Source organism: Diachasmimorpha longicaudata, chromosome 17 (genome assembly GCF_034640455.1).
Source record: "Diachasmimorpha longicaudata isolate KC_UGA_2023 chromosome 17, iyDiaLong2, whole genome shotgun sequence".
Taxonomy (NCBI): Eukaryota; Metazoa; Arthropoda; class Insecta; order Hymenoptera; family Braconidae; genus Diachasmimorpha; species Diachasmimorpha longicaudata.
The window spans coordinates 3,200,757-3,217,550 of record NC_087241.1 but is presented as its reverse complement, the minus strand read 5'-3'; the positions used below and the strand labels follow the sequence as shown (position 1 = coordinate 3,217,550).

Sequence of the window (16,794 nt, the reverse complement as noted above, 5' to 3'; positions counted from 1 at the left end):
TTCAAAAATATAAATACTTCTCTCAAGTTAATTATTTTTCTGGACCTGACATTACCTACTGGGTAGACTCACAAGTTCTTCCAATAAATTTGGGCCTTATTTTATCGATCGCGAGACTAAGGTAACTGTCTCCTACATTTTCGACTTATGGTAAAACAGAGCGTCGATCTCACCCGCGAGTGATCGAACCGACAGGATAAACCACACCTGCAAAATTAATCAAAAAATTGATTATTTGTCCGCTAATTATTTAACCGGTTCCCATGCGCAGTAGATCGTCTCAGACCAGTAGATTAGGACCGTTACACGCCAGACAAACCCCCATAAAAATTCGATCACTGGGAATAATCCTCTGCTCACGAATACCACATATTAATACCGTCAACGAAATTATCGAATCGACTCGACGATTGATTCATTAACTCAACGACATAATTTCCCAAATGAAAAATAATTATTGCAGCAAAATCCTCAAGTCCCAAAACAACAAAATGATGGAAAAAAAATTTTCAAATTCCCACTCACTTGCAGCTTTTCCTCCAGTCGTTTATTAGCCTCACGTAATCGTCTCATCTCATTATCCATTCTTTGGGCATCAGGCCCATTCAACTTGCGTCTTTTATTCATGTCGCTGCCACCGGGATCAAGAGAGCTTGACCTGAGCTTTCGTATCGTTTCATCCGCCTCGGCGAGTCTCTTCCTGGCAATGCTTATTTCCCGCCTGTGATTCTCCTCCTTCAGCATTTCAACCTTAACGCTAGTCAGTTGGGCCGGATCAGCTGCGCGCGCAGGCGATTGCGCCAGTCGCAGCTTCAATTCACTGATAATTTTTTGATGCTTTGCAGCTTCCATACATCGAGCCTCGCGCACAGCCACTTCTACATCGCGCTTCAGGATCTTCGACGCTCGTCGCTCCTCGTAAAGCTCCGATCTGGTGTCAGCCAGATCCTCTCGCAGCTTTCGCGCGCCATCTTCCAGCCACTGAATAGTCTTTCTCAGTCTCGCTGAGTCGTTTCTTCGATTCAACGACTGCACCTCCATCTGACGTCTCGCGGAAACGTCCGGATGAACCGGTGGCTTTTTGGTCAGTCTGGCATCATCGTGGAGAGACTGATCCTCTACCGATTCTCCGCTACCGGGAGGATCTGTTTCTCGATTCGTTTCAGCTTCGTCTGGGCTCGACGAGCCCTGTCGCGGAGCTTTTGGTGTTTGGGACGACGGCTGCTCCAGCATACGTCGCTTCCGGGTCACGGGGGTCGCTTCTGCCCGCGCCTGGAGACGACATTCACTGTCAGCCGGTGATAACCCTGTCTGGGGTGTGTGGAGTGAGCTGATCGGTGTGACGGTGCCTCTCTGCATGGAATCCATTTTCGTTCGTTCTGGAAATGAGAGGGGCTTAATTATGAACGGAAGGAGAAAGTAGTAGATTTTAATTGGACGCCAGGTTAATGAAAAATCGACGATTTAAGTAAGAGCAGTTTTATTTTGTGATTATGGGGTCGCACCTGGAGAGCAGTCGTCGAACTGACAAACGACCTTGAAATGTCAAAAACCAACGCATCGTCATCTTGGTTTCTTTCTTTCAATGAACAAAGATTTTTTTATATTATTTAATAAACATAAACTGGAGTTTTTGTTGTAAGACCACACAGACGGGCTCTCATTAGACACTCAATTCATTACAAGATGGACGCGAATTTCTGAATGACCTGGAGACACGTTATCGACAGCGAAAAAATTGCAAAATTGAAAAATTGAAATTGGAAATTGAAAAATTGAAATTGGAAATTTTATGAAAGTGTTTCGTCATTTTTACTGCAAATATACTTTTGATTATATTAACCAACGGTTGGTAATGGGATGGGTATAAGTGTCCTTTCCGGTCAGCCTGACAGAAGGGTACAGTAGGACTCTGCACGTCCGGCCGAGTGTACCGTGGGGGTTTTCCATGGTTTCCCTCCCCCTGGGGCAAATGTAGTAAATTTGGGAAAAAGTCGGTCCCGTGGGAGCGGAGGGGAGTACAACAAACCGTAAGAACCCTAATGAGTACACCCGCGGACATAAATTAAATCATTAGGGGAGGGAAATTTTCTGGAAAATTGTAGCACAACTACATTTTTAAATTTTTTTCCTGTTAGTTGGGTTTCTGGTGATAAAAAAAGGGAAAAGATGAGACCAGCAGACGGGTTGGGAACCATCGCGATGAGGGCGCGGCCAATGGGCCAGAGCTATGAATAGTCGTCGTGTCTCAGCACACACACACAGTGAAATGACTGTTTTATAATGTCGCAGAGTCCGAGAATCGTCGCCCATCCAAATGCCGGAGACTTCCTCGCAATGTTTGGAAGACAATTCATAGAACAACAGTATCGAGACAGGAATTGAATTTATCAATTACCTCGAATTACCAAAACTCGGATTCTCTGCAATAGGTGCACTAGATCAGTAACTCAGTGACCTCGGGGACCTCCAACACCGTCTAGGCGCTTTATAAATAGACACAGAGTCTGGAGAAAGATCATGGATGGGGGAGAAACGTTTCAAGGCGTCGGAAAATTTTTACTGACATTTTCCATTTTTTTTCAACTCGAGTGGAACGACGTAATTCATTCAACGAGCCTTCAATTCCAATGATGGCGACCGTTCCCCTTGAATTACGGACTAATTTATAGTGTACCGAGAGCGATCTACATGACAAAGGTGGAATTTTTGAATTATGTATTGGTGGGGTGACAATAAAACAATTTTCAATGGACAGAGATACAATAAAAAAAATCTTTTGCCAAATACATTCATCTGTCACTACTGAACACGTCAATAAACTTAAAATTTTTTTGTACGAATATTCTATTCAGATGAGACTCTCTTAAACAATATCGATTTTCATTGATTTTGATTTACTCGCGGGTCGTCGACGAGCACTCAACTAAATAAATAAATGAAAAATTTATCACCACTGACAGCCGCCACGTGGTGATTGTTTTTGTTTTCCATATGTGTCATCTCTTTCCCCTCGTGAGCATCGACTCGCTGTCATTCGATACCTGATTGAATTTCAAATAACGGGGGGAGGGGGGGGAGTAAGCGAAGAGAGTATCGAAGGTGGGGAAATCTTGGCCGAGTGCAACCACGTGGGGTACCAATAATTCGCGCTTCCCTCAAGATCAAATCTCTTTTAATTGTTTTTATTATTCGCTTAATAAATAAACGCAGGTTTGTTTATAATTTAGATAGCGAAAAGGTTAAATTCAGAGATGATCCTGAAATAGATTTTGATCTCTGTGCCAATCTCTATGCGGAAGTGATTCAATCGCTCACTTTTTATGTTCAATGGAAAAGAATGAAGTGTTAAACATTGCAAATGTTCATTTATCTATTTATTTATTCATTTATTTATTTATTTATTTATTTGTTCTGGCCTCAACCGAAACGCCTTAGGATTCAGTAGAATAAGACAATGTTATGGAGTACAGAGGAAGGGTTCGAATTACCTTCAAAGTCTGGCGGCAAAAAAAAAATATCAAATTATGGTGCAGGCGTTCTAATCTGGGGTATAAGGACTCCGCCGAGGGCGATCTGTCGCGACGAGCAGTAAAATAGGAATTTTCAGAAATGATGAAAATTATTTCTTGAATTTTTCGCATTAAATTCGGAAAATGTTCTGTATTTTCCAATTCCACCAAATTTGGGGGAATCCCATCATTAGAAAATTGTCTTGTATTTTCTAATTTTACCAAATTGGGGGAAATCACGTCATTAGAAAATTGTGTTTCTCTCTTCAGATAAACAAAATGAAGTTCTCTTTACCAATTTATAGTGACGACCCGTAGCTCGACGATCTCGAAAAAATGAAAATTCTCTTCCCACCTCCAATGAAGTCCTACGTTAATTAATTCTCCCTGTGCGTATGTGTTGAAAAGAGTCAATGAAATACACACACACTGTTTCCGTCGCTTGAGAGACACCGTCACTCACTAAAACCTAAAACTAAACTGCCAGCTCTTGTTCGAGAGAAGCCTCAAACGGCTGACACTGGTATCCACCATCCCAGAGTCAGCGCCCACGTACTCGCGAATACATTTATGTGCATATGTACATGTGAATAAATGGTTATCTGTATTCCGTACAACTCGAGGCACGTAGAGGAATGAACTCTAGGAACAAAAATACTGACCCGTATTAAAAAAAAAAAATTGTGCACCGAGAGGCGCCGGGAATAACGACGCCTACTACATTATAAAGAGTACAATGCAGATCATTTGTTCAGTGGGGAGGTGGTGAAACGCTACAAGAATGTCCAATACCTCGGGTGGGAGATGACGAGTGGCCAACAGTGGGCCGAGGCTCGGCCGACTGTTGGCCGAGCCTCGGCCGACTGTCGGCGACTCCTCGCTTCGAACCGGGGCATACGATTATAAATATATTTACATTTTTATAATTTTTCTGAGACATTTATTTATTTATTTATGAATTTTAGAATTTTTCGCATTCATTTGACACTTGATTGAGGTCCAATTAATCGATTGATTGCGATTAAGAACTGCGGAGTTCCATAATTTGTCAATTCTTGGGTAAACAACTTCAAGAAGACGCGTCAATTGAATCGTCGAAAAAACGTTTTCATCAAACGCGCGCAGTGGAATATTCAATAGAAATTAGAAGATCGGTTGACTTATCGATTACGAAATCGACTGGGGAATTTTACGTGACAGACAATTAATCCAAAAATTATGGAACGTTCGGTAAAAATGCCAGGACGATAGCGTAAAAATTACGTCAACCCTTCGCTCCGGATTACAGAGATCTGTAATTTTTATTGAACATCCCCCCGTTTGTGGAGGGTTGAAATTGGAAACATATGTCAATGGTAAACGAGGCGATTCATCCGTTTTACTGAATGTATCTGCCATCTCTCCTGCAAACTCCACAATCGCGTAGAAGAGAAGAGTCGACGTGAAGGTGTTTTGCCCTCCCTCACCCCTATTGATCGACGCCTGTGCAGTAGCATCACTTCGCAGCTCACTCCGCACTACCCCGGTCACCGGGAAATGGAAAATAATAGCCATTCACCCGCGGCCCCGTCGTTCGATATGTTGACGTTTTTTTTCCGGAGATTAAAACATTAAATTTAAATTCCATTTTTGTGTAATTATCGCGCCATTTCACCCCCTTGCGTTGAGCGCAGGGAATTTTTGGGGGTCAGTGACTTTTTGAGTGCATTTTGAGTCTAATGAGTTACCGAGGGGGGCGTGTTGCTAAGACTACCTGGTGAATTTTGCCGGACGCACTCGTGTCCGGCGTCAACATTTTCTATTGATCCCCTGGGGGATGAAATTTCATGATTCATCTTCTGGAGGTGCCCTCCATATGTTATAATTAATGAATCAATTGTGTGGGTGTACATTTGATGCGGCGAAGGTCTTCAAGGATTTTAAGGGAGCGATTGGGAGCGGCTAGTGTTGGTGTCGTGTTTACACAGAGAAAATTAATTAGTGAATTTCAAGAATCTGGTGGTGAAGTTTAAAAAATAATTGATTTAAACTAAAAAAAATTTTTAGTTTTATTGAACGAACGTTTGGTGAATTTTCGATAAGTCTTTGTTAATGTTTTTCGTATCGTGAGTTCAAAAAATTGTCGATAATTGTGGAACTTTCAGTGTGATATCGTACAGGTGAGTTGGTAATCGATTTTTTTAAGTGCATGTCAATAATTAATCTAGTTTGGCAGGAGAATTTAACGAACGTGGACAATTTGCTACTGAATATTCATGTTTTGGTGGATAATTTACAGTCGATTTACTATTCATACGCTCACCGCATCTAGCTGGTTGTGTTCCTAGATCGTTCGCATTTTTCAACCTCGTAAAAGGTATAATTTTCGTTAAAAAAATGGTCTGTTAACGTCGAACATTGTAGCGGAGCTATCTTTGAAATTGCCCTTGAGGCTTATAGTTCAAACAGGTCGTAGCATAAGCCGGTGATCGATGAAACTCTAGCGTGGGATAAATACATTTTTTTAACAACAAAAACGTAACTCTTAGAAAATTCCACCTCAATTTTTAACTTCACATTTAACAAATTTCGACTAATTTTATTTTTGCTGAATTGTTCCGTCCGCTTATAATTAGATCCGCATCCGTTTTTAGTGATAACGTAAATTGCCCAACTTCCGGTGATCGGATAACGATCACATTCATGTGTCCGTTATCACTATTTCAGAATACCAGTCATCACTATCCAATGCTCAATCGCTAAATGAACTGAAGCAGTCATTTTCAGTTGATTGGCGACCGGAGAATCAGATGGTGAGAACTGAATAATAAACATCAATCAATAATAATTAACACTGATCACCCATCTGGTGCAGGAATCAAATCACTGGCCATCGAGTGCTGCAACGTAATAAATTTTCTCAGCTAAAAGAATCAAGAAATTTCCTAAAACTTCTTCAGCACGAGCACAATCTAATTATCGAATTGGTCAACAAACAGTTCGACGAGGAGAATATCAATCAGAAACTTGATGAATAGATCAATTGACCAATCATTCGATGTATTCAGACGAAATATCTGAAATAAGAAATGTCTGAATCACAACCTAATTCAGCATCTCCAGTTCCTACAACTGTTCCAACAATGGTAACGATTCAACCCCCACCACCCTGTCGTATGCTGCGATCTCCAAGTCACGAGAGTGTCACGACAGATCTATCCTTGTTCAGTGTGTCATCAATAACCAGTGAAGCCAAAGGGGCAAATCGTCTTGTAGGTTTCAAATCATACAGCGATGTCCAGCTGGCTGGTCGTGGACCATCACCAAACCCAGATACTCGTGAGAATCAAAGCAGCAGGTAAACATGTCCTCCATTTTTCACCCTCCAGACCCTCCTAGAGTCTTTCTCCTCATTAGCTAATTTCCGCAACAACATCCCTAAAAAACGAACCCCCTCGCCTAATCACCCCTCCAATAATTCATTATAGACCAGCTGACATACCAGAAATCCTCTGGTTCGAGGAGGAGAATGAACTCATCCGCAGTTGTGGTGCGCTGTCATCAGCTCTCGGCCTTCAGAAAAGCTTCAGCACCACCGATGTCTTTCAACTATCATCACCCGAAGTCACCGGTTCCCATGGCCTTCGATCAGCGGTCTCCGCATTGGCCCTAGACTCAGCACATCGTAATGGATTATTACTGGAGCAAGCTAGACTAGATCATGCATCAAGATCTTGCAGTACCTGGGTGGCTGTTGGTGATGTCGCCAGTACATCACAGCTACCAAGTCCACATGGTGGTACTGCACAACAACAGTTATCTACCCCTCACCCACAATCAATACCCTTCACCGCTGCTGACCTTGTGAGGTCGGTTAATAAAAAGGTCCGACAGAATTACATTCGCCGCAGGTAAGTCAATATTTGAACCATTCAGCTATGATGTCTCCAGGAAGACATAAGTGAAATGGGTTTCCTTATTCCTTAACTGCAAGAACTAAATCCCTGATGATAGATCACTTGGATTTATTCCTGCTCACCTAGTCTTCAGGTAAAACCTGAATGTTGCAGAACATCGAAGGGAAACCGGACTAAATGTCGAGGTAATCTGAAAAGTTTAATGAAATATTTCTTTTGTCTCAGGCTATTAACAACTTACCGCGCACTGGAGCGCCTGTCCCAGAGTGAATTCAATCTTGATAGGCTTGAAGCTGCAGCATCAGCTGCTCAATCCTCACCTGGAGCAACTCTGATTGTACCTGGTACAGCATCAACACTACCAGGATCATCAATACCATTGCGCAAGCCACGTGATCATCCGTTGACGGTGAACGATGTGGAAAGAGAGCGTGGAAAACAGTTGACGAAGTATGAAAGGAACATGATGATCTTCAATTGGCTCCACAATCTTGATGACACACAATGTGAGGAGAAACGATCGGAGTGATTTCTATCCGTGAAAAATATCACACGATTCTCAATGCTCCGTGTGAATGTCCAAATATATTGTCATCTCATAAAGTGGATTTTTACATCTGTCGTTCTGCTCGTATTTTCGCATGTGTACAATTGTCGTTCACTGATGACTAATGATTGTTTGTTTCTGGAAATTCGAAGGGAAATGATATTCTCAAACTATGTCATATCGAATATGTCAATTAGAAATGGCTCTCGATTGCATCGACAATAACTTGACGAATGGTATGTGAATGAACCTGATGGTGCCTGGTCTAGTGCATAACCGATCTTCATTGACATGTGATGTGCGATTATATCAGCGCCAAATTAAGCTAAAGCACGTCAGTATGCGAATGCTCATTGTGCGGAAATATGAGTGTATTGTCTATGAAACTGCTTCGCAGTCTTGTTACATTGATCTTCAGCTGGGCGAACGAAAAAGGGCCGCAGTTGTTGCTCGCAATAACTGAGGTCTTGATTTAATTATCTTTCAGCCTGACGATGTCCTACAGTAGTCGTATCAGGTGGACAATTATTTTCAAGACAGTTCAAGTTTAAATTTCGATTTGGAGCTGGCAATGAGAGGGTGGAGGCGTTGGGCCACTGCTTTGACTGACTAGCTCATTTCAGGAACAGCTGGACAGAAAATAATTTTGCATCATCGAATGCAAAATTATGAGGAACGTCATATCATAATGCAATTTTAATATTTACAGATGAATAAACACTTCTGCACGATTACAGGTGACTAATTGGAGTAATCAGGAAGTAGAACCTAATCTCATTACATTCTTGAAACGAGTAATTCAGAAAATTAATGATCCCAAAGCCTAGACCTCTCATTGTGAGTGATGTTCAGAGGGCTTCCTATATTCATAGATTTTTATGAAAAGGGTTTCATGTAAACAATGTAATTATCCATTTCCACTGCGATCGCTCCTTATTGCTGATTGATCATCACCGCCTAATGACTGGCCCAAAGAAAATGGAATACTATTTTAGAGACAGACATCCGTCCTGACTCGTCCGACAAAATAAAGTATGAAACACTTACCGCGATGTCTTTGACCGTTGACCATCCCCTGATATTTCGAATTACAATAACGAAAATTGAGTAATGACATTCTATTTGTTATGTATAATTGTTATGTTGGAGAGACAACCAATGCTGATGTAATTACTAAAGAAATAGTTTGTAATTTTTCGTAATGAATATTGAGATGTGGAGATTCATCGTCCGTGTTCCTACCAGAGCCTTGAATGTATCACATTATTGACATTAAATATGGCAGTAACAATCAAAACTATATGTGCTATTCGATTTTTACAAGTGATTCGCCAAAGATGAGGAACCAAGAGAATCCTTGGGAGTCTTACGTGGGGAGGACACTTCAAGCTTCGATTTTTGGATTGAAAGGTACAAGTAGAAGCTGAGTATGAATAAGAGAAGTGATAATTAATGATTATTTCCAAATGGTGTAAAGAACATTTCGTTACATAATTTTCAACACAATTTATTGTACCAGATAGATCTTATTTGTCAGAGAAATTCGATATCTAATAAATGGTATTAGATCATGCAATTTTTCTGTGACACAATGATGACTTCTCTCAACGTACGTTGAATTCCTTTTCAATAACATCAAATGGAACAAAGACACCAGAGACAAAGAGCCCCTAATAAATTCCCCACAAATACATTCGCGATAATTAATATGTTATGCTTTAGCGATAGTCTTGTTGAATACATTTTCCGACACAATAGCGTCACATCTTGGAGATCAATCAGAATTTCCAGGAATTTTCATTAGCATAATCCACCGTGAAGTCATAGAGCTTCTCTCTATATAAGACGACATCGTCAAATCATCGGAACTCAGTGTTAAAAGCCTGGAAAGATGTTGAAGTTGATTTTTTTATTTTTACTCTTAAAATCCTGGAAGAGCTTCGCCGAATCGATCGGTAGAAATCCACCACAATTTATCTGCACCGATGGATCATCCATTGATCTGAAAAAAATCTGCGACGGCCTCGTGGACTGTCCAGATTCGTCGGATGAAATCCAGAAATTGTGTTATCATGTGATGTAAGTGTTTAGATATCCTGATAATTCCCTAAAAAATAAGTTAGACAATTGTGGTAAATTCTATGGCACCAAAAACTCTCGTGAACAAAATTTAATTGAATGAAAAAATACCTGGCCGTGGGGGACACACCGAAAAATCTGAATGTTAATTTCCCTTCAGATGTCCGTCATCATCGTATCGCTGCTATTACGGAGCTTGTATTCCAAGGTCAGCCAGATGCGATGGTCGACAGGATTGTATTGATGGAAGTGATGAACTCCACTGCGATATAGTACCGACATGCTCAGATCGAGAGTATCGTTGTCTAGAGTCTCTTGAATGTATTCTGAGTTCGAAAACTTGCAACGGTAATTCTAAAGTCATAAGCCAAAATATTGATTTGATTTTTTCAATTTTTTTGTTTTATTTTATATTTTTTTATATATTTCAAAATTTTCTTATATTTTTTTATATATTTTTTTTATTTTTATTTTTGTTTTATATATTCTCAATTTATTTTAATTCATGAAAAGGATTCGTCATATTCACAAAAAATTAAATAAATTATCAGCTTCGTTTTCGTGAAATAATTATTTTTTACCACGACAGCAACATTAATGAACTTTATATGAGTTATAAATAATTTAAAAAATAACGGTCAAGGTTACTTGGACTGTGCTGATGGTAGCGATGAGAGCGAAGCTCTGTGTAGGGACTTTCCATGTCCAGGACATTCCTTTCAATGTAATTACGGAGGATGCGTTCACCGGGAAGTGATGTGTGATGGAGTGAACGATTGTGTCGACGGAAGCGACGAAGAGGCTTCCCAATGTGCCCCTATGAATTGTCAGGGGGACGAATGCCTTCAGTTTACCTGCAGGTAAAAATTTCGTTCATCGAAGGACCAGAATATTTAATAGTGAAGTAATTTTATAATTAATTACCCGGGAGGATAATTTTCAACAGATCGGATGAATTCTCTTGCGAGAGTGGGGGGCAATGTATCCCCATCTCGAGACTTTGCGATGGATCTCGCCAATGTCGTGATGGATCAGATGAATTTTTGAATGTCTGCTCAAATAAAAAGTGAGAATAAATTTATATTTTTTTTTATCGTCAGGTTTTTTCAATTAACATTTACAAAAGTCTTATTTTAAAATTTTTCAAATGTGAAAATTGTAGTTTTATATTACTATCAAATTTCGAATGCAAAAGAATGAATTTTTTGGAATCTCGATAACATTTTAATGAGACAAATTTCCAAAAAAATCAATTAAAATTTTAAAGAATTTTTTTTTAATGAAATAACGAGTTTTTTCTAGTTGTTCTAGCGGATATTTTCGATGTGCATATGGGGCCTGTATTCTATCCTCATTAAAATGTAATTTAGAAGTAAATTGTCAAGATTTTAGCGACGAAGAAGACTCGATATGCCATATCGCTATTCCCCACGGGGCTTGTCGCTTACCCCTGGCTAAACCAGGTGTTCACGTGTCGGTTTCCAACTGTCCTCTCTGTCGACCGGGTCAAATAGTCCCCGAGCTCACTGGTCTAAACGTCACCTGTGCCACTGGAGCCATCTTGGAAGGATCCAGCAGCGCATTCTGTCAGAATAATCACTGGCTCCCTGAAATTTCCTCCTGCATTTCTGGTAAAATTCTCAAAAAATTTTCCCATCGCTCAGGAAGTCCCACGAATTCTCGAAGCTTTTTCGACTTCCCCAGAGAGTCAGCACATCACGTGCCCTCCATTGAGTTCACCCGCAACGAGAAAACGGTGCGAAGTCCTGTGGGGAACCAGACAGGGGTGGATTCCCTGCAACGATTCCATGCCAGTCGGTACCAAAGTGACTTTAGAATGTCCAGAATTTTACGAGAGGGTTTCCGGGGCCTTACACACAACTTGTCTCCATGATGGAACCTGGAGTCAACTTCCTCTGAAGTGCAGACCCCTGTGTGGGGTGCGAGAAACGTCAGGTGAATTTTCTATGAATTATCAGTCACCAGAAAATACGTCAGTCAGTGAACAAAAATCCCCAGAGAAATTTCTGGTGAAAATTTGTAGTCCAAGTCCCGGAAATAATAACAATCTCTTGGTTGAAAGCAGAAGAAACAATTTACGACGTCTCTGGAAGTCTTCACCCTTTTCTTTCTAAAAAAATTCTCTCCATCTAAATTTAACAATTTGGACTGACCATTTTTCTCTGTGAGTCTTGAAAATTGGAGACTCCCCATCTCCTGCCAGACAACTTGACCCTAATATTTCCTCCTCAGCGATAGCACTGATCGTGAAGGGTTGGGAGAGTTCTCCAGAAGAGCCATTACCCTGGCACGCGACTCTCTTCTCTCATGAAAACGGTCACTGGACATTTTTCTGTGGAGGTACATTGATTTCCGAAAGTATCGTCCTGACAGCTGGCCACTGCGTCTGGAAGACCGATTCGAAAACCATTCGAGTTGTCCTCGCTGGTTTCTCCAGTAACTTCACTCTCGACGAGAGCGACGAAGACACCCAAATATTCGAGGTTTCACGAATCGAAGTACAAGGAGCATATCACGATCACGAGGGAAATTATGGATCAGATTTGGCGATTTTAATTTTGAATAAACCGGCGATCATTAATTCCAGGGTTAATCCCGCCTGCTTGAACTGGTCTAGGGAATCTGATGTGTCATTCAGAGGTGGAGAGATGGGTTTGGTGGCTGGTGAGACTAAGTATCTTCGCCATTTTCCATTTTTCAAACTAATTTATTAAGTAGCTTCCCAGATACCGAAGTTATTTGATCAATTTATTGATTGATCTTACACGAAGATAAAAATTATTTAAAAATTACGTTTGTTCCATAATCTGCCAGTCAACACAGTATTCCATAAAAATTACGAAAGAGTAACGTATTTTTTCACTGAACGTTCCACATTTTTCCTGAAACCTTTTGGACTTTTCCTGGGACTTCACTGAAAAAGTGTGTAATTGTTTCGTAATTTTTACCGAATATTTAACTGGCAGATTACGAAAGTGTCACGTAATTTCTACACAATTATTCTCTTCGTGTATCAATGCAGGAATGGGAATCACTGAAAACAGGACAATTAGTCAGCGACTGCGGGTCACCAGTGAAAAAATAATATCCGAAGAAGAATGCAGGGAAAGTCAAAAAAGAGATTTTCGAAAATACTTGACTTACACTACCTTCTGCGCTGGCTGGAGCAATGGCACTTCAGTGTGTAATGGAGACAGTGGTGGTGGCCTAGTTCTGCAGAGACGAAACTCCACCATCTGGGATCTCCATGGAATCGTCTCAGTCAGTCCCAGAAAAATAGGGAGTCTCACGTGTGACCCTCAGTACTACACAGTTTTTACGAAAGTAAGATGGTCGACGGTAGTTATATCAGTTAAGATGGATTATGCCTGTATTTAAGACCTTTGTAAGCACCAGAGTCCAGTTCTGGTATAATCCCTGAAGACTCGATCGTTTCTTAAATAATTTTATTCTCAGGTGACAGTTTACAGTAATTGGATCGATGGAATTGTCGAGACTGTCCCAATTGTTGGACCTGCCGACCTCGAGCAATTACCAAATGAGGATATTATTGTTTAAACAAAAGTGGGAATTTTACGCTGAGCAAATAATCACCGTCAGAAATTAATATTCTCGACAGTACAAAATATTTTCTCAAGGTATTTCTCTGAGGCAAGTACCTGCCGGTATTAATTATTTTAATATTTAATATTTTATTCCAAACATTGCAGTTATCCTGTAGGAAATTGAAGGACTAAAGGGCTACAGTTATTCCAAAAAAACCGAATAGAAATATACAAGTCCAGCAAAAATATAATGATATTCCCTCTCTAGTAACTTTGACTGAATGCGCTCTTCCCTCACAAGTTTGTACTCAGGTCGATGTTGCATAATAAATCATTGATGCATGACTATACCCTGAATAATATTTTAGTTATGTCCTTACAATATTGAATACGGTTCATGAGCAAGGTACAGATGAATAGTTAATTCGAAAAATATTTTTTCTTCTATAAGTTGAATACCCAAGGGAATTCATGAACGTCCACAATTCCGTTGTTGAACAACGAAAGCTAAGAGAACTGCCACTTCAATGGAGCATGAACTAGCGACTCATGAGTTGCAATGGAATCGAGATATGCATTACGCTCTTGATTTCTCGAAGTTATGGTGCAAAACTCTGGGTGTTTGGCCATGGAACAGGAGTAAAATGTCGAACATGCGATTTGCATTATTCTTTGGAATTGAGGTACCAAAATAACCAGTTTTTAATTAAAATTGTAAGAGAAAAATGTAAAAATTACATTTCCAAACGCAATTCGCGAAAGTGTCAGGAATATTCCGATAATGCGTTCGATAATTTTTCTTTTGGAGAAATCATTAAAATTATTGAAATTACCAGAATACGATTCCCTTTCGCGAATTATGTTAATGGTCTTGTCATTTTTACGGAATATTTTTTTCCGTCTGTCATGGTGGTTTAAACGAAGGTTGCTGCAGTTGTATCGCTACTAGAAAGACTATTCGTCCACGGAAACTGTGGATCAATGACTAGTTTTGTAGACGGCATGACAGGTGTCTTTGGATTAACTGTCGCAGCTTTGAAAATTCTTTGCCCCTGGATTCAACAAGAACGAATGCGCTATGTTATGCAGTCAGTAATGGAAGATTGGTCGAATGTTTGCGACAAGAGGTCCCGTAAAATTATGAACCAATACGCCTTTTGGGGGCGTTTAACCTTCAGCGCTCAAATAATTGCAGTACTAGTGACCGTGATAGGATTCAGTGCAGCTCGGCCTCCTAATTTCACTACTGAGGCATTTAGGAACAACAGTTCATCAACGCGGAACCTACTACTGGGTCCTTCATGCTGGATTCCCGATACCATGTCCACGAGTTTATACTTGTTACATTATTTTTTGGTCTGTGTCGCCGCGTACATCGCCACTGTAACATTTCCCGGATTCGATGCACTCATATTCAGTGCTGCATTGCATCTTTGCGGTCAATTTGAAGTGCTCAATCAGAAGCTTGAAGATATGTCTGATGGTGAGAGCCATTGGGAGCAAAAACGCAGGATCGAAGAATACTCGAAGCGTCATAATAAGTTATTAACGCTGGGTAACGAAGTCAACAACATTGTCAGTTTGATTATGTTCTCCGAGTTTTTCTGTAATGGCCTCCTTATTTCCCTTTCGGGTAAATATTTTAACGATCTTTCGAAAGTGTCTGAAGTTCACCAAACATTGAGTTAAAATATTGTTGTTGTTTTCCATTTAGGAATTTCAATTCTAACTAGCGTTAAAAATGGAAAAGTGGATAGTGATGATATTAGCTTTGGAATAAGAATATGTATTTGGTATGGTGAGCTGTTCATGTACAGTTATGTTGGGGAAAAGCTTGCGAGTCAAGCTGACAAATCGCACAGCACAATATACAACTGTCCGTGGTATAGTATGTCAGTGAATATTGCCAAAGAAATTAAAATTATTATGATGCGAAATAATTCTTTCTGTTATTTGACCGCCGGTGGAATTTTCGTAATAAATTTTGAGGCCTTCAAAGAAATTACTAGAATCATGTTTTCATGCTTTTCTGTTTTAAAAGTTCAATTGGAATGAAGTCCAGGGATGACCGGGTCCTCTTAACAAACGCAGATGTTCGTCGATTTAGAGGGTGGGTTTTAAGTTTAGAAAATGAAGAATTTCGAAAAATTAGGGGAGGTAATAGGCTCTTTTGAGCGCCAACTCTGGAATTAGTTTAGTCATTAGGTACTCACCACTGTTTTCTTTGTTAATAATGACGTAAGGGTCAATTGGTGGGCATTTATTTTGGGTACATTAAGGAGTAAATATTTCGTGGTACTCATTATTGGACGAAATTAAATAATTCACGATAAAATCGACTTACTCCCCAGGTGGAGAGTAAAATATTGGAAAAATTACAATTGTTGGATAATTGGTTTTGGGGGGAAAAGTACTTAAGGTACAATCGAAATTATCCCAAAATTTTTAGTAGTAATACCCCAAGACCTTCAAAATTATCGGATATCTCCCGAGAGTTTCGTTGCGTAGCAACGAGAGGGATGAGTTTTGCAGGTTTAAAATCCCGATCGCGAAGCGCGAGGGTTTTTCTGCAAAAGTTATCCCGATCAGTGGTACGCAGAGAAACTGGAGGGAAATGTCCGATTAATTTTGAAGGTCGAGGGGTATTTGGCTGGAAAATTTGATTTTTGATGATTTATCAATTACTCGAGTTCTCAGATAATTGTGAAAATGATCGTGAGTGAGAAGATACTCCGAAGTAGGAAAAGAACATCAGAATCAGCTGTGGAAGTTGTGTTATAATCATCTGAAGAGTTAAGTGAGTCACAATGAATAAATTATTCTAGAAATGTTATAATAATTGTATTTTCGTCGGAAGAGAGTTTGTAGTATACTATTATAGTTGGCACCTCATTCGAACAGCACAAAAATTTTGAAAATTATTTTACACTCCATATTTTTAATGACATTATCACTTGTCAATCACATCGTACCGAATTTTCCTGGAAATGTTAGTAATTATTTTTATTTTATTAATTTTATCAATTAATTTTATTAATTTCCAGTAATTCTTCGCTTCTAAACATAACTCAATAGTCTTATAGTGAAGTGGTATTTCTATCCACAAAGTTATCCTGACAAAATATCCGCAAACAATTTCTCGACCGATAAATTTCGTTACAATTTTGTACTTTATTCGGTGATAACCCTGAGAA

General features: G+C 39.8%; 4 protein-coding genes and 1 long non-coding RNA gene across 15 annotated transcripts in view; 3 read left to right on the top strand and 2 right to left on the bottom strand.

Annotated features, from left to right (window-relative positions):
• Positions 1 to 4,002, bottom strand: part of LOC135170565 (janus kinase and microtubule-interacting protein 3-like) — a 33,423-nt gene extending 29,421 nt beyond the window's left edge. For 5 of the 7 annotated variants that reach the window (XM_064136518.1, XM_064136521.1, XM_064136519.1 and 2 more), the window contains exons 1-2: positions 3,808 to 4,001; positions 526 to 1,379 (exon numbers count right to left, since the gene is read on the bottom strand). In XM_064136518.1, coding sequence (XP_063992588.1) covers positions 526 to 1,368 — 843 coding nt within the window. In that variant the 5' untranslated portion in view covers positions 1,369 to 1,379; positions 3,808 to 4,001. Of the gene's footprint in view, positions 1 to 525; positions 1,380 to 3,807 lie in introns of all 7 variants that reach the window. The other 2 variants (XM_064136523.1, XM_064136524.1) reach the window with 1 other exon arrangement.
• A 1,013-nt stretch (positions 4,003 to 5,015) lies between these two features.
• On the top strand, positions 5,016 to 9,252 carry LOC135170575 (uncharacterized). Of its 4 annotated transcripts, none has more exons than XM_064136543.1 (6): positions 5,016 to 5,671; positions 5,824 to 5,868; positions 6,219 to 6,304; positions 6,367 to 6,849; positions 6,980 to 7,402; positions 7,634 to 9,252. In XM_064136543.1, the coding sequence occupies exons 4-6, from the start codon at positions 6,581 to 6,583 to the stop codon at positions 7,935 to 7,937; spliced, it is 996 nt and encodes a 331-aa protein (XP_063992613.1). In that variant the 5' UTR covers positions 5,016 to 5,671; positions 5,824 to 5,868; positions 6,219 to 6,304; positions 6,367 to 6,580; the 3' UTR covers positions 7,938 to 9,252. The 4 variants fall into 4 exon arrangements, with proteins under 4 accessions (XP_063992613.1, XP_063992611.1, XP_063992612.1 ...); XM_064136541.1 differs by having other exon boundaries at positions 5,791 to 5,868; XM_064136542.1 differs by having other exon boundaries at positions 5,728 to 5,868.
• Positions 9,253 to 9,388: 136 nt separating this feature from the next.
• On the top strand, positions 9,389 to 13,894 carry LOC135170566 (modular serine protease-like). Of its 2 annotated transcripts, XM_064136526.1 has the most exons (10): positions 9,389 to 10,034; positions 10,195 to 10,382; positions 10,678 to 10,894; positions 10,981 to 11,100; positions 11,337 to 11,665; positions 11,739 to 11,990; positions 12,288 to 12,719; positions 13,078 to 13,379; positions 13,512 to 13,693; positions 13,766 to 13,894. In XM_064136526.1, the coding sequence occupies exons 1-9, from the start codon at positions 9,847 to 9,849 to the stop codon at positions 13,611 to 13,613; spliced, it is 2,130 nt and encodes a 709-aa protein (XP_063992596.1). In that variant the 5' UTR covers positions 9,389 to 9,846; the 3' UTR covers positions 13,614 to 13,693; positions 13,766 to 13,894. The 2 variants fall into 2 exon arrangements, with proteins under 2 accessions (XP_063992596.1, XP_063992597.1); XM_064136527.1 differs by lacking the exon at positions 13,766 to 13,894 and having other exon boundaries at positions 13,078 to 13,440; positions 13,512 to 13,646.
• LOC135170582 (uncharacterized) lies at positions 10,395 to 13,345 on the bottom strand. The gene is made up of 3 exons (XR_010300399.1): positions 13,205 to 13,345; positions 10,959 to 11,085; positions 10,395 to 10,888 (listed from the first exon to the last, which is right to left on the bottom strand). It is a non-coding gene; the product is annotated as an uncharacterized LOC135170582 (long non-coding RNA).
• A 573-nt stretch (positions 13,895 to 14,467) lies between the features above and the next one.
• LOC135170577 (odorant receptor 22c-like) lies at positions 14,468 to 16,577 on the top strand. The gene is made up of 2 exons (XM_064136544.1): positions 14,468 to 15,233; positions 15,315 to 16,577. The coding sequence occupies exons 1-2, from the start codon at positions 14,582 to 14,584 to the stop codon at positions 15,653 to 15,655; spliced, it is 993 nt and encodes a 330-aa protein (XP_063992614.1). The 5' UTR covers positions 14,468 to 14,581; the 3' UTR covers positions 15,656 to 16,577.
• Positions 16,578 to 16,794: the final 217 nt, after the last annotated feature.

What these genes read in the sequence shown, in the direction of transcription:
- LOC135170575 (XM_064136540.1), top strand. Translation starts at nt 6,581, where the DNA reads ATGTCTGAATCACAACCTAATTCAGCATCTCCAGTTCCTACAACTGTT. An exon ending in CGTGAGAATCAAAGCAGCAG is followed by an intron (nt 6,850 to 6,979) that starts GTAAACATGTCC and finishes AATTCATTATAG; the next exon opens with ACCAGCTGACATACCAGAAA. An exon ending in CAGAATTACATTCGCCGCAG is followed by an intron (nt 7,403 to 7,633) that starts GTAAGTCAATAT and finishes CTTTTGTCTCAG; the next exon opens with GCTATTAACAACTTACCGCG.
- LOC135170566 (XM_064136526.1), top strand. Translation starts at nt 9,847, where the DNA reads ATGTTGAAGTTGATTTTTTTATTTTTACTCTTAAAATCCTGGAAGAGC. An exon ending in AATGTCTGCTCAAATAAAAA is followed by an intron (nt 11,101 to 11,336) that starts GTGAGAATAAAT and finishes AGTTTTTTCTAG; the next exon opens with TTGTTCTAGCGGATATTTTC. An exon ending in TGGGGTGCGAGAAACGTCAG is followed by an intron (nt 11,991 to 12,287) that starts GTGAATTTTCTA and finishes TTTCCTCCTCAG; the next exon opens with CGATAGCACTGATCGTGAAG.
- LOC135170577 (XM_064136544.1), top strand. Translation starts at nt 14,582, where the DNA reads ATGACTAGTTTTGTAGACGGCATGACAGGTGTCTTTGGATTAACTGTC. An exon ending in CCTCCTTATTTCCCTTTCGG is followed by an intron (nt 15,234 to 15,314) that starts GTAAATATTTTA and finishes TTTTCCATTTAG; the next exon opens with GAATTTCAATTCTAACTAGC.